Source organism: Neoarius graeffei, chromosome 6 (genome assembly GCF_027579695.1).
Source record: "Neoarius graeffei isolate fNeoGra1 chromosome 6, fNeoGra1.pri, whole genome shotgun sequence".
NCBI lineage: Eukaryota > Metazoa > Chordata > Actinopteri > Siluriformes > Ariidae > Neoarius > Neoarius graeffei.
Genome location: NC_083574.1, coordinates 52,284,559 through 52,300,747, shown reverse-complemented (window position 1 = coordinate 52,300,747; position 16,189 = coordinate 52,284,559). Strand labels below are relative to the sequence as shown.

Genomic DNA, 16,189 nt, shown 5'->3' with positions numbered 1-16,189 from the left:
ATTTTTCTCTTTAAATGATACATTTTCTCAGTTTAAACATTTGATATGCCATCTATGTTCTATTCTGAATAAAATATGGAATTTTGAAACTTCCACATCATTGCATCCGTTTTTATTTACAATTTGTACTTTGTCCCAACTTTTTTGGAATCGGGGTTGTAAAACCTCTGGCATTCAATCAGATTCCCTTCAGGAAGTTTGTACTAACCTCGGTGTTTGGGCCACATTTGTGCGAGTGATAAGTATCTATGAAAATTCTTGACTGGAAAAGGCAACTTTCAGGGTCGCCTGTGCTGAGTCATGGTAGTACAGTGCTGAGATTAGTCAGGAATCAAACATAACAGGACATGCTGTTATAGAAAATGAATCACAAAAGGTGTTTATTTTCCACCTCAAAGGTGATGATTTTCCAATAATAGCATATCCCAAAGTGTTTTATTCCTCTCATATCATAGCAATTTGCCAACAATTACACTTTTCTATTCATTAAAGTTTGACATCATAATGGAGCCCCATACTTAAGAGAATAAAGAAATGCATCGATTTGATTTTTGATGGCTTTTGACTGTATGACGTCTGTACGAACAATGTCTGTGTACCACCACAGGAAACCCGATCCTAAGTACAAGGTAATGTAACTCAAACACTTGACCACCAGACAACGAAATTTGTATCTTTATTTACATAAGATGGATGGTTTTTTATCCACTGCTTGTGTTTTATTTGCTTTTTAAAAAATAACGAGGGGTTATTTACAAACACATTTTACAGAAAATATTCACGATAGTTTTATATAAAACTAGTTGAAACAGTTTTTTATTTCACTAGCTTGTTGGACAATTGACAGTTTGTCTCATGTAAGGGTGGTAGACGGATGTAAGTGCAGGAAGAGTTTTATTGAAAAGTACTCTAGCAAGCAGATCCAAAATGTAGACAAAAACGGAGTCAAAAAACAAGCAGTGGTTGAGTGAGGCACAGACAGGATATCAGAAGTAATACAATACTCAAAGTCCAAAAACACAAACAGGGAAAAAAAAAACCCAGAAAAGCGATACAAAATACAAAGCTTGGTAATGTCAGACACAGGGTACAAAGCGTATACTTCGCAAAGTCTGTGTGTTACTGAAAATCCTTATATGTATGCGCTGTGAATGCGCTCTAATCAGGAACAGGTACATGGTAATTAGTCCTAATGGCACTGCATGCGCCAATGCACGTGGACATGACAGATGTACCCAGACAACAGTTTGACATATCAAGTTTGATATTGGATCGTAACTACAGTATATAGTAATGATGTAAAGTGAAAGCACTGTGTCACTGCTGTCCACCAGACACCCAGCAGTCTCACACCATAATAAAATGTCGTGGTGTTGTTTCTGGTACATGGCATACGGTGTCAAAGAAAGGAATAGATATGTATTCGTAACTGTGATGTGTATCTCAGTATTGTTATCATGGTCACAAGACAATGCAGCAATTTATTGGCATGAAATACTTGACACTACACAACTCAATGGTTCATATGCTATAATAATATTATTCTATTCAGGTTCATTTTGTGCCCTTGCAAATATTTTACTCATATACTCATCAGAAGCTCTGCTTTTAGGGAGTGCACATATACATATGTATCCATCCATTATTTGTAACCGCTTATCCTGTGCAGGGTCGCAGGCAAGCTAGAGCCTATCCCAGCTGACTATGGGTGGGGACAAGTCGCCAGGTCATTGTAGGGCTGATACATAGAGACAAACAACCATTCACGCTCACATTCACACCTACGGTCAATTTAGAGTCACCAATTAGCCTAACCTGCATGTCTTTGGACTGCGGGGGAAACCGGAGCACCCAGAGGGTGGCATGGTGGTGTAAGTGGTTAGCACGGTCGCCTCACAGCAAGAAGGTTCTGGGTTCGCGGCCAGCGGGGGCCTTTCTGTGCAGAGTTTTCATGTTCTCCTCATGTCTGCGTGGGTTTCCTCCAGGTGCTCCGGTTTCCCCCACAGTCCAAAGACATGCGGTTAGGTTAATATGGGACGGCCTTGGGCTGAGGTGCCCTTGAGCGAGGCACCTAACTCCCAACTGCTCCCCGGGCGCTGTTCGCATGGCTGCCCACTGCTCTGGGTATGTGTGTGTGCTCATTGCTCGTGTGTGTGTTCACTGCTTCAGATGGGTTAAATGCAGAGAGGAATTTCACAAGTGTGTGATGAATAAAGTAATGCTTTCTTTCTTTCTTTTATGTGACACCTCTGCCATGCAAGTCCCTGTGTAAGTTGTTACTATAAAAAGGATAATGCACTAATATAAACCTTGCAGCCAGAGCTATTGTCAGAGCTGTGCTTTTTTAGGAAAGTAATCAACACCTTCTGACCAATTAGAATTAAGCATTCAAAATTGCTGTGGTATAATTATAATAATGGTAGAATGTGGGAAATGGTGGCAGGGCAAAAATGGGGTAGACAGAAAGGTGTTTTCAGTTCAGTCTTTAAAGAGGACAAAGCAGTCATCGTGTGAAAGACTATTCTAAAGTTCAGGGTGAATATAACTGAAGATAAGATCCATTTTAGAAATCATGTGAACCTGAAAGAGACTGCAGGTGTCTGCGAACAGAGAAAGGGCATGCTATGGTTGTGGGTTCCGCTGACTATTGTTTCCTGTAAGAACACACACACACACATGCACTTGTGACAGAAAATACACCATGCTTCCTCCTGCAAACAAGGCAGCAGTTAAACAAGAGTGATTTACTGTTACTCCCTCTGTGTCTCTCTCTCTCTAATTCCTGCTCTCATTCTTTCCTATCTCTCCCACTTAGTCTGTCACACCCTCCACATTTGAGTGCATCTCTGCTCATTCGCTCTTTCTTTCAGCTTCATTATGCCAGATAATGAAGCACAGACAGTGTTCCCACTACGTGCAGAGGAATGAGTGCAACAAACCCAAGAGAAATGACATTTCCTTCTCAGTGCGTGTGCACTATGAAAGTAATGACTCCAGTGTTAGGGAAATTAATTGGTGCTAGAAGCTTTAACAGGATGTCTGCAGGTATCCTCAAGTTCAAGGTAAGCCAATACATTCAGATACCAATACTATGCCAGAATTTATTATTAAAACACTAAACATGCTATAAAGCTTAATAAACCTAGAAAAAAATACACTTTAAAAAGCCAAATAATGTGAGGAATCAAAATAGATAAAGGTTGTACGAGTAATCAGTCGACACAGGTTTTTAACAAGAACGGGTAACTGTTTATGTTACAGTCAACAACAGAATTATTGGCACGCTTCATTAAAATGAATATATAAAATAAATAACATGTAAGAAAGGACATTTTGAGCCTTAACTTATAAAACTGTAAAGTGTCCTTATAACACAACACTGATTTCAAAATTATATTTTTTTAATCCACTTTACATAAGCCTCTTTACATAATGCCATGATCTTGGATCCTCCACACACAACATTGAAATTTTCTTTATATTATTAGGTTTGCACATCTGGATGCCAACTTGAATTCATCCACACCACAGTTTTTCAACAGAATTGATGATATCCTTAATCTTTCATGGTCCCTGGACCTCTAGACACAAACCAGCCCTGAAGCATCACTGATCCACCACCATATCATACAGTGTGTATCAGGTGCATTTCTCTGTATGCAGTCCATATATTTCACCACGTCCAGAGGGGGTGTGTGGTCAAAAGTTCATATCTGGTCTCATCTGAGCACAACACATAATTCCAAGTTCACTTCCAATGACATTTCACAAACAGACAAACAGCTGGTTTTTACGGAAGGGACACCTCCTCCACCCTTCGCACTGTGCAACGAGCTGAATATTCATGATATCCATTCCATAATTGTTTATATTATATGGACACGAGTGTTCTACTGGGAATTATTATACATACAGGCCACTTTTTCCATGGAATAAAAACATGTATTCTATTCCCTTCTAGTGGGTTTGGCTTTGATGGCATGCAATATTGATGGCATGCAATATTGTTATCATATCGCTTATCCTCCATGTATTACACCAATCTCCCCAATGGACAATGAACATGCAATATTGTTATAATATTGCATGTTGTCAAGACAACACAATGTCACACAATGGCACTCGTGAAGATCCAATGACAACTTTTCTGCTGTGCATGAGCACAATTATTTCTTTGTCGGCTGGGAGAGAGAGAAGTTGAGGTTAATTCAGTGCTTGGTTTAAACACTAAATAAATAAACTGAAAACTGAAATTAAAGGTGCGCTGAACACCTGAAAGGAGACCAAAACTTCATTATATATTCTTCACACATATTTACAAGAGAAAAACAGACCAACGGACATCGAAAAACTTGAAAAGAGAGCAATAGTGGAAATATAAAGTTCTACTTGGAGGTGAGGAAACGTGACGGAGACTTTTACAAGAGGACTTCACTCATGGACTTCACTCAGCAAAGCCCTTTTATTTTGAACAACTGCAATGGAACAATTAATTACTACCAAAAGTAACTTTGAACTTGAGCTGTCAACCTGTATATAGCTTGTATATAAGTTGGGTTATTGTTCAGGCTTTTTGGACTTGTACCATTTTTATTGGTAGAACTTTGACTTTGTACATGTACATTGGATTGACAGAATGTTGAATTACATTCGATCAGAATCAGCATTCAATATTGGTAAGTCCCCCCCCCCGTTCTTAACTTTTTGAAAAATCTATATAATTGCTCCATTGAATGTGTATGTATAATAATAATAATAATAATAATAATAATAATAATAATATTGGCTGGCTTTTTTTGTGGTATATCAGATATATTCAATTCAGCTACTCGTCTTCGACTCATTCAATATCATGCTGGCTGAATGGAATACATCTGCTATACCACAAAAAAGCCAGCCAATATTATTTAAATATATCACTCATATTTTTCATATGAACTACATCCGGGACATTGAGTGACATTTTTCAATATGTCACTCGTGAGGATATCGATGAATTGTTTTGATAAATTTGGGTACTTTTTGTTTGTGAATATGTCTATATAATAAAAAGAAAATCACACATTGGCTTGAAGATATGAAGTTTATTTTCTCGCATTTTTCATATGAAATACATCACGGATCTGAGTGAACTATTTCCTGATATTTCACTCTGATGACATCACTCCTAGTGTTTTCCCGCTGACTTGACGCAAGTTGTCAAAATGGCGAACCAGTTCAAAATTAAATTTCTTTTGATTAACTTGCATGTTGTTGTTTTTTTTTGTGGATGTGTCCATATAATATAAAGAACGTTACACGGTGGCAGAAAGATATGAAGTTTGTCAAATATATCATTCATTTGCTTCGCTCACTCGTGAAATATGTTCACCACTCGAAGATAAACTTCTTATCTTCACATGACAGTGTAATCTCCTCTATTTATGGTCCTTATTGTGCTTAATGCTACTTTTACCTGCTTATGTATTTTTGTATATCCGTTGCCTTGTGCAGGTTAACTGCAGTATGCTTCTTTTGTATTGAAAAATCTGCTTTTCCCCAGTGATGATGAATAACAAAATAATTTTACACACAAGAAATAGGTCAATGGCATCAACAGAGATATTGCTGACTAAAAGCAATTCAATTTAATACAATTATTAAATGTTAAAAGATCATTTCAGCAATATTTTTTGTTAGAGGAAAGGAAGGTAGCTTCCGATGTTGTTAAAGAGGGAAAGACTGAATTTGTGAGTATGATGTTTATTTCTATACAGTATTTTTCCCCCATTAGACTAAACGGTGCTTATAATTTACAGATGCTTGTAGCATAACAGCCGGTAATGTTAACCTCTGAATATCTGTCTCACATTACTGATGTGTCCAAAGTGATGCTGAGTTATGTAAGATGTGATTTAAAAAACAAAACAAAACAAAAAAAGACACTGGCATATTATTGTACTAAAACTTAACAAAATAAATTAAGTCTGAATTTAAATCTAATATATTCTTCTTCTTAAATGTACTATTTAAATACATACATTTTTTGTACAGTTTTAATTCCAGGAACAGACTTTTTAAGAGCGCCACAGCAAGCCATATTTGAGGATAATTCAGAGAAAGTGTGTCATGCTTTAAGCCCAACTCACCTCTACTGCATTCTGTGCTTCACTCATCTTGGTTACTGTGGTCAGAAATTCTCCAATGAAGTCATGGCCTCCATCATTATCATAGTCATAGCATACCACCTGAAAAAATAAACACTTCCTCAGAGCCAAGGTTTAGACGTGCTCAAGACTGGAATATAGTAAAAGTTAAAAATTTTGAAATGTAGAGTGGTGAAATAGCACAAAAAGACAAAAAAAAAACACGAAAGGGGCATGCAAAAACAGCTAAAATTATCTCATCTCTCATCTCATTATCTGTAGCCGCTTATCCTGTTCTACAGGGTCGCAGGAGCCTATCCCAGCTGACTACGGGCGAAAGGCGGGGTACACCCTGGACAAGTCGCCAGGTCATCACAGGGCTGACACATAGACACAGACAACCATTCACACTCACATTCACACCTACGGTCAATTTAGAGTCACCAGTTAACCTAACCTGCATGTCTTTGGATTGTGGGGGAAACTGGAGCACCCGGAGGAAACCCACGCGGACAACATGCAAACTCTACACAGAAAGGCCCTCGCCGGCCACGGGGCTCGAACCCGGACCTTCTTGCTGTGAGGCGACAGCGCTAACCACTACACCACCGTGCCGCCCCAGCTAAAATTATATTTGACAATATTATTGTTCAACATTTTTAGACAATAATGATATACATAATGTACATGTCCACATGCTATGGAAATGTATTCTCTACAGGACAAAGGTAGGAGTTCTCCATTATCATGGACTTTTCCTAATCTACGGCCTTTCTCAGCTGAGGTATCTTTGGTTGTTACCGCATCCCTACACCTTAATTTGTACAACAGTGACACTGACGTGGTAGTGTGTAGTGTTGGTATGAACAGGCTATGATAGTTGAGGTAGTCAGTAATTCTATATCTACAAAATTGAACTATAAAGAAGAAGTTTTACCTGAAAAATGGCCAACTCAAGTAAATACAATGAGGATTTCCTAATAAAATGGTATTTTGCACCAAATTTAATGCTAGCAAGAGAGCTCAAGTTATATTTGACCATACTATCTGAGGTAAAATGTCTAGCTTAAACCGAGTCTGCAGATAATATTCAATGAATGCTGACACATTTCTGCAATGCAGCATACATTTTGAATTTAATGGCAGTCATTATAACTGTGAATCTGCCCAGTATGAAAGAAGACACCATGAAACACTCACTTTTTCAGTGCTTATACACATACATTTGGGTATCTGGAGTGCCTACCCACACACAAGCTCTGAAATATGACAACCTAGTCACTTTCTTTTGTTCTGCCTATTTCAGAAAACGTGCTTCAACAAGCCGTTCAAATTTGGCTCCCCTTTCTATGTCACAAGGGGAGCACATTAGAATTATACCACCCCTTCATCTAAGTATCTCCACTCATGGCTTGAGAACTGCTTTTCTGAATGAATTGTTGGGTTTCAGTCATGTGACTTTTCTTAGCGGTTTTACCGGAAGGGAAATAGTTGGTGGTCTAAACGGCCGCTGTAGTGCAAACAACTAGTGATAATTTATCAGAGTATGCTTGTAATCTAGAAACCACTGCTGGCTTTAGATATATTCAGAAAATTGCTATGTGCAGTGGAATCGACCCCTACAGTCTGGGAAAGAAGGATTTGTCATACGATCTCGAAAACTAGCCTTCAGTCAAGTTCCCTGACATCCGAACTATCTGCTGTTGCAGACGTCCTTCTACACCGCTGCTGAATGAATCCTGTATTGTTTTTGCCCGTGTGAGTATGTTTTTTTTTAAGCTTTTCATTTGCGTCTTTACAACGAAGCGCTGCAAGCTGAAGTGTAAACAAACAGTTGGCTTGATTCTCACTTGTGTTGACTCTTATCGCTCAGGTAAATCATTCACAAAGATCATCAGAAACCCCTTTAAAGACCTGGATCTTAGTTAAACGAGACGGAGAAGTGATCACGGCGCGTTGTAACTGTATGGCTGGGTAAGAATTTTGTCGAGACCTTCATGCATATGGACTTTGTGAGGAGGAACCAAAGAAACAGTTGGGGACTTTAGCGCTTCGTGACTAAAAAAAAAGTACCGTAAAATAACAACACATAGCAAGAAAAGTACTTGGAAAACACTAAGGACATAGCCAAGAGGGAAATACAAATCTTTCACAAAGTGATCATTGCAAACTCGAGCATGCTTCGACTCGGCTGCCTTCGATTTCAGTGCGAGGTTCAAAAGCCACCTTTCTCGACATCTTTTTGTGAAATCCTGTGTTTGTTCACCCTTTTTTATAAGTTCACGAGAAACCCCGAAGAAACTTTTATCAGTTTCACGGTTTGATCGATTCGAGCAACCTAAAACAACGCAAGTGTAAGGCATTTTTCATGCGAGCAATGCATGTTCTCCGTACAAACGCTTTGTCAACTGAGCTTTGGTAGACCACCAGCTAAAGTTTTTAATAACTAACGAGGTGGATGTGACGTCATGTGAAACCCAGCAATACTCATGAGGAAAGTGCTACCTGATTGGCTGGCAGAAATGCAGGGTGGGGTGAGCCGTGGTTCTTTTTCATTTAAAGGAACAGGCACTCAAATCGGCTGTTTAGACAGGGTGAGGATGGAGCTGATTGACTTTATCCTTGGGGTATTTTGATCAAAGCACGTCACTGACATTTCATGAAGACCTCAGGGAACTGTGTCAACTTGTGGTAAAGGGGTAAAATATGTCACCTTTAATGTATGTCAAGTTTAGCCAATGGTCTCAATAACAGTAGGGTATGTTCAGATAGATTTTTTGCCATGACTATAATGGAGCTCTTTAGTATTTAACTGGGTCTGGTGACATACAGTTAGGTCCATAAATATTTGGACAGAGGCAACATTTTTCTAATTTTGGTTCTGTACATTACCACAATGAATTGTGAACAAAACAATTCAGATGCAGTTGAAGTTCAGACTTTCAGCTTTAATTCAGTGGGTTGAACAAAATGATTGCATAAAAATGTGAGGAACTAAAGCATTTTTTAAACACAATCCCTTCATTTCAGGGGCTCAAAAGTAATTGGACAAATTAAATAATTGCAAATAAAATGTCCATTTCTAATACTTGGTTGAAAACCCTTTGTTGGCAATGACTGCCTGAAGTCTTGAACTCATGGACATCACCAGACGCTGTGTTTCCTCCTTTTTAATGCTCTGCCAGGCCTTTACTGCAGCGGTTTTCAGTTGCTGTTTGTTTGTGGGCCTTTCTGTCTGAAGTTTAGTCTTTAACAAGTGAAATGCATGCTCAATTGGGTTGAGATCAGGTGACTGACTTGGCCATTCAAGAATATTCCACTTCTTTGCTTTAATAAACTCCTGGGTTGCTTTGGCTTTATGTTTTGGGTCATTGTCCATCTGTATTATGAAACGCCGACCAATCAGTTTGGCTGGATTTGAGCACACAGTACGTCTCTGAATACCTCAGAATTCATCCGGCTGCTTCTGTCTTGTGTCACATCATCAATAAACACTAGTGACTCAGTGCCACTGGCAGCCATGCATGCCCAAGCCATCACACTGCCTCCGCCGTGTTTTACAGATGATGTGGTATGCTTTGGATCATGAGCTGTACCACGCCTTCGCCATACTTTTTTCTTTCTATCATTCTGGTAGAGGTTGATCTTGGTTTCATCTGTTCAAAGAATGTTCTTCCAGAACTGTGCTGGCTTTTTTAGATGTTTTTTAGCAAAGTCCAATCTAGCCTTTTTATTCTTGAGGCTTATGAGTGGCTTGCACCGTGCAGTGAACCCTCTGTATTTACTTTCATGCAGTCTTCTCTTTATGGTAGATTTGGATATTGATACGCCTACCTCCTGGAGAGTGTTGTTCACTTGGTTGGCTGTTGTGAAGGGGTTTCTCTTCACCACGGAAATTATTCTGCGATCATCCACTACTGTTGTCTTCTGTGAGTGTCCAGGTCTTTTTGCATTGATGAGTTCACCAGTTCTTTCTTTCTTTCTTTCTTTCTTTCTTTCTTTCTTTCTTTCTTTCTTTCTTTCTCAGGATGTACCAAACTGTAGATTTTGCCACTTCTAATATTGTAGCAATTACTCGGATGTTTTTTTTCTGTTTTCGCAGCTTAAGGATGGCTTGTTTCACCTGCATGGAGAGCTCCTTTGACCGCATGTTTTCTTCACAGCAAAATCTTCCAAATGCAAGCACCACACCTCAAATCAACTCCAGGCCTTTTATCTGCTTAATTGAGAACGACATAACGAAGGAATTGCCCACACCTGCCCATGAAATAGCCTTTGAGTCAATTGTCCAATTACTTTTGGTCCCTTTAAAAACAGGGTGGCACATGTTAAGGAGCTGAAACTCCTAAACCCTTCATCCAGTTTTAATGTGGATACCCTCAAATGAAAGCTGAAAGTCTGGACTTTGTCCATGTCCATTATATAACTATAACTTGAATATGTTTCAGTAAACAGGTCAAAAAAGAAAATTTGTGTCAGTGTCCAAATATATATGGATCTAACTGTATCTGTGATGGCCAAAAAAGTGAACAGAGTTGACACAGCTAGTGGGAAATGATGGTGTTCTTTGGTTAGGATGCTGTAGATAGAGCTTAATTTGCAAACTTTGAAAATGTATGAAAATGTATGAAAGTGTAGCTCTAAGGCTTTCCTTCTGACTTAAATAATGCAACATCATAAACTAGAAGTTGACAGACAAAATTTTGGACAAGACACAAGTCACTGCCATTTTCCCACTGAGATCTTTAAATGCACTCTGGATAGTTAGCTAGTCAGGTAATTTAACTAGCTAATGGTAAGCCTTTTGGTAGCATTTATTAGTTAAGTAGATAGCAATGAGTTAAAAACATTTTGTAACAGAGATACTCCTGCCTCTTTTCCAGCAAATTAACTGGCACAGGTTATAGCCAGTCACAGCCAGCAGTAAGTAAACACCAACATAAATGATAAATGGTCATTTTTGTTATGCAGAGACACATTACTCAGTAGCAAGTAACACTTTAGGGAAAAATAAATAAATAAATTGGAATTTGGCTGGCCAATGGCAAAAACACACAATTTTCTAATAGTTAACAAGTTTCTACCAGTCTCTCATTTATACCACAAGCCCAGGTTATCATTTCCATGAAGATAAGACCTACCTTGATGTTTCTGTCCACATCACCATTACAGAGAGAAATCAGTGGCACAGTGAATGACTTCCATACAGGGTCCAGAGTGTTCTTAATCACCTACGACACAGCAGATACACAAATACTACTTTATGGCAGAAATGTAAGATATTCATAGACAGCCACTATGTACTGTATAGAGTAACTGTCTTTAGTATAAATATGTAGGTGATTACAGAAAATTGCATGTGCTGACTGGTCGAGAAATTCGGACTATTTCTCGATAATCACCTCAAGCGACTTGGCAAAATGGCTGACATTCGCTCCGTCACCGTAACTGAGGAAGAATTTCAAATTATGAAAGAAAATGCTGTTCCTAAAAGCACTAAAAATACTATGAAGTTTGCTCTAAAACTATCCAGAGGTAAGGTGGAATTGTGATTTATTTTATCTATTTCAAAACAAAGTACACTACCGTTCAAAAGTTTGGGGTCACTTTGAAATGTCCTTATTTTTGAAAGAAAAGCACTGTTCTTTTCAATGAAGATCACTTTAAACTAATCAGAAATACACTCTATACATTGCTAATGTGGTAAATGACTATTCTAGCTGCAAATGTCTGGTTTTTGGTGCAATATCTCCATAGGTGTATAGAGGCCCATTTCCAGCAACTCTCACTCCAGTGTTCTAATGGTACAGTGTGTTTGCTCATTGCCTCAGAAGGCTAATGGATGATTAGAAAACCCTTGTACAATCATGTTAGCACAGCTGAAAACAGTTGAGCTCTTTAGAGAAGCTATAAAACTGACCTTCCTTTGAGCAGATTGAGTTTCTGGAGCATCTCATTTGTGGGGTCGATTAAATGCTCAAAATGGCCAGAAAAATGTCTTGACTATATTTTCTATTCATTTTACAACTTATGGTGGTAAATAAAAGTGTGACTTTTCATGGAAAACACAAAATTGTCTGGGTGACCCCAAACTTTTGAACGGTAGTGTATTTTATGTGACTCAGCATAGATAAGTGACACAAATCTGCGCCGCACCCTTATTACATTTGCATGCTGCGATTGAAGATTGAAATAAATTATTTTTTAATATGATTTTTAATTTAAAAAAAAAATAATAATCACCCATGTATTTATACTAAAACAGTTATACGCCTCAGGCTCAGTGAATATCGGTGAACAATAACCTTGACTTCGTCTTGGTTATTATTCACTGATATTCACTTTGCTTTTGGCGAATAGCTGTTAAATAGTCCAATGTAATATATAGTACAAAAAGTTTGGATTGAATAAATACTTTTTTCACTGTTTGCTCTGGCAGTTTGATGAAGGCTGAAATTGTAAATATATTACTGAAGTCAATGTCAATGTATAAATTTATTTCTGAATATTTTTTTTTATTATTCCCTATGTATTTTGTATTGATGCATTTGCCTAAACAAGAATTTCAATGTCCATAAGTGCTCTGCCTATTTGGGAACTTTATTTGGTCTTCATTGTAAGGGATTAAATACAGACCTGGTGGTGTATATTACGGAATCATATTGCTGCCATGCCAGGAAAAGAAAAACGGATCAGTATCACATTATAACATGAAAGGTGTATTGTTATAACTAGATGTTTTTGACGTTTTATGACCTAGAAACTTATCACGTTATAACAAGATACTTTTTTCTGTTATAACAATATCCTACTTATCTTGCTATAACGTGATATATTATTGTTACAACATAAAATGCTGCACGTTATAACAAGACAATTTATTTTGTTGAGGAAATGGTGTGGAGAACAGATGAACTGAGGAATAGGGCTTATTTACATGATCCGATTAAGTTCTACTTCATGTTTGGGGTGAGACAGGAGAGGGTCTGCTGTTATTGAGCACGATGGATGATACTGTAATAAGTATGCGTAAGATAAACAGTATATTATTATAAAAAGAAGAGTTTCTTGTGACAATGTGACAAGTTTGAATGTCATAATAATGTGAAAATATCTTGTTATAACGTGAGAAACATCTTGTTATCACAATAAACTTTCCACAATATAATGTGACACCGATCCGTTTTTCTTTTTCTGGTGTGGCAGCAATACACTTCTGCAGTATTTTACCTCTGTTCTGTGGACCAGCATCCATTTTCCATCCTCTCCTTGCTTGTGGAACTCCAAGTAAGGGTCTGATTTACCAAAGAAATCCTGGAATCCGGAGTTGAAATACATGTCAGTATAATTAACTATTGTAGATTATTTCACTTTAAGCAAATCTGTGAAAAAGAGGTTCATACATGCGCTTTGTCTTACTTTTTTATCCAGCTTTCTCCCACACATGGACAGGGTGATTATTCTGTTGTCTGATAACTCCTGGGCTGTTATCTAGAATAAAAACACCAATCTAATGTGATGATCTTAAATGTACAAATTGTTGGTACAATAAACTGCTGACTTTAGGATATTAACAGAGGAGGTTTTGAGGTCTTACCGTAATGGCTCCCTTTCCCGCTGGTTTGCCGTTGGCCAAGATAAGAGGCCGATGAAGTTTCTTATTGGACACAATCTGTGCAGTGAAAGACAGGCGAGTTAAATAAGCGCAGAAGAAGATGGATAAAGAGCTCTTTAATCAGCCAAAGGTCACCGTGGAGGCTGTGATTGCAAAAGAGAGTTAGCAAGATCAATGCAGGCTCATTAGCTAATGTTTACGGAAAGCATGGTGTGCAGAGATGGCTGGATCTATTTGTGCGTGATGTACCATGATGCTAAATGACTGAAAATGTTTTGTATTTTTGTAACTCTATGTCCTATTAAATTTGCCTTTTCATAATGCTTGGCTATTTTCAATTTTTTTTTCTGATTGTTAAGTCTGGATATATTTAGGCCACTCTCTGAACATCACCAGGAAGGATTACACACCTGTCAGTAGCTTTAAATATCAGTCATTGTTATACATATAGGCCACTTTTTCCATGGAATAAAAACATGCATTCTATTCCCTTCTAGTGGGTTTATTGAGAGCATGCAATATTATCATCATATCACTTATCCTACATGTATTACACCACTCTCCCCAATGGAGAATGAGCATGCAATACTGTTACAATATTGCACGTTGTCAAGACAACACGACATCACACATCAGAGCTCATGCAAATATCTAATGACAAGACTTTTCTGCTGCGCATGTGCGGAATAATTTCTTTGTCCACCAGGAAAGACAGAAGACGAGGCTAATCCAGTGCTACTGCTACGATTAGCCATGCTATAATTAAGCACTAAATAAATAAACTAAAAACTGAAACCGAAGACGCGCTGAACACCTGAAAGGCGACCAAAACTTCATTAGATATTCTTCACACATATTTACAAGAGAAAAACATACCAATGGACATTGAAGAACTGGAAAAGAGACACGTCAGAGATGTAAAACTTCCACGCTAGCGAGTGACTGTGACAGTTTATAAGCAAGCATGGCCGTGAGGTTTGCCCGTTAAAAGATTTTGAGAGAATTTTGGCTGCCAGGTCACTCTGTTGTGTGTAGTTTTCGATGGTGATTTTAAAAGTAACTAAGTAAATTACATCGGGAAATGAATACTTAAGTCTGCGTGAAAAATGCTGTGGCAAGCATGCATGGAAGAAGAGTCTTGGGACAGAAATCTTAGTTTCTCAGTCGTTAGCTTATGCTACTGATGAATGCTGCAGCGGCTGGAAGGTGACTTCACTGCTACGCTAATGGATGCTACACTGGCTGTAGGTGACTTCACTGCTGCGCTAACAGCACCGCAGGTAAGCTAGTGTTGGCTTTCCAGAATGCTGATATGCTGGTATGAAAAGAGTGTGTATGCATAATAATAATAATATTGGCTGTTTTTTTTGTGGCTTATACATTCCATTCAGCTAGCATGATACTGAATTCGTCTTCGACTCGTCCAGTATCATCCTAGCTGAATGGAATATATCTTATATACCACTCAAAGCCAGCCAATATTATTTATCCATCCATCCATCCATTATCTGTAGCCGCTTATCCTGTGCAGGGTCGCAGACAAGCTGGAGCCTATCCCAGCTGACTATGGGCGAGAGGTGGGATACACCCTGGACAAGTCACCAGGTCATCGCAGGCCAATATTATTTAAATATATGCTATATAACAGGCAGTGGATGCTGGAGATGTAAAGCGGTGATGCAGTACCACTCCCAGCGTGCAGATGAACTCTCCCAGAAAGTCATGCTCATACAGCTGGCTGCTGCACTTGTCTTCATCAAACATGGCAAACTTCAGCTTCTGGACCTCCTCAAAATGGTAGTCCACCTGGAATTTCTCCCCAAACACAGGGTTCAGATTGTTCACTGCTGTCTCTGTTCGGCCCAACTGCAGCCACACACACACAAACAGACACACATACGAGAAACAGAGTTACTTAGCTCATCTCCCGAAGACAATTTCATCAGCAATTTGGAGCACTTATCCTTGTAGATACGAGAAGCTGTGCCTCACACAATCTCTATTTGGTAGGGAACTGATTGCTATTGATCAGAGCTTTGTCTCAACTGCATTTTTTTGGGCTCTGTTGTGCAGAATAACATGCTTTCAGAGAAAAGGAGAAGACAGACCACATTTCTGAGGTGTGGCAAATGTGTGTAGCTGATGTAACATGGAGTGATTTAAGGTCATTAACACTGTTAGACAGAGATAAAGAAATAGAGAGACAGGAAGGGAGGAAGGACCAAGAAGAACAAAGAGAGAGACTGAGACAGACTGTCACCGTTCAACTATTTATTGACCAAACGCTTGCCAACAGTCCAAGGCAATATGGAAACACAAAAGCACACTCACACAAAAATGCATACGTGTATACACCCAAGCAGACCCCTAGATGGGACTGAACATATGGGCTGTGATGTAATGCTGTGTGTACAGTTCTGAGGAAAAACATATTTGCTTGCCACCCCTC

At 38.6% G+C, this 16,189-nt stretch overlaps 1 protein-coding gene across 3 annotated transcripts in view; it reads right to left on the bottom strand.

Moving 5' to 3' along the window:
- The window catches only part of cpne2 (copine II), a 108,144-nt gene that overhangs the window by 56,679 nt on the left and 35,276 nt on the right, over window positions 1–16,189 (bottom strand). For all 3 annotated transcript variants that reach the window (XM_060923820.1, XM_060923822.1, XM_060923821.1), the window contains exons 3-8: window positions 15,427–15,606; window positions 13,723–13,797; window positions 13,545–13,616; window positions 13,356–13,439; window positions 11,267–11,356; window positions 6,129–6,227 (exon numbers count right to left, since the gene is read on the bottom strand). In XM_060923820.1, coding sequence (XP_060779803.1) covers window positions 6,129–6,227; window positions 11,267–11,356; window positions 13,356–13,439; window positions 13,545–13,616; window positions 13,723–13,797; window positions 15,427–15,606 — 600 coding nt within the window. The remainder of the gene's footprint in view (window positions 1–6,128; window positions 6,228–11,266; window positions 11,357–13,355; window positions 13,440–13,544; window positions 13,617–13,722; window positions 13,798–15,426; window positions 15,607–16,189) is intronic.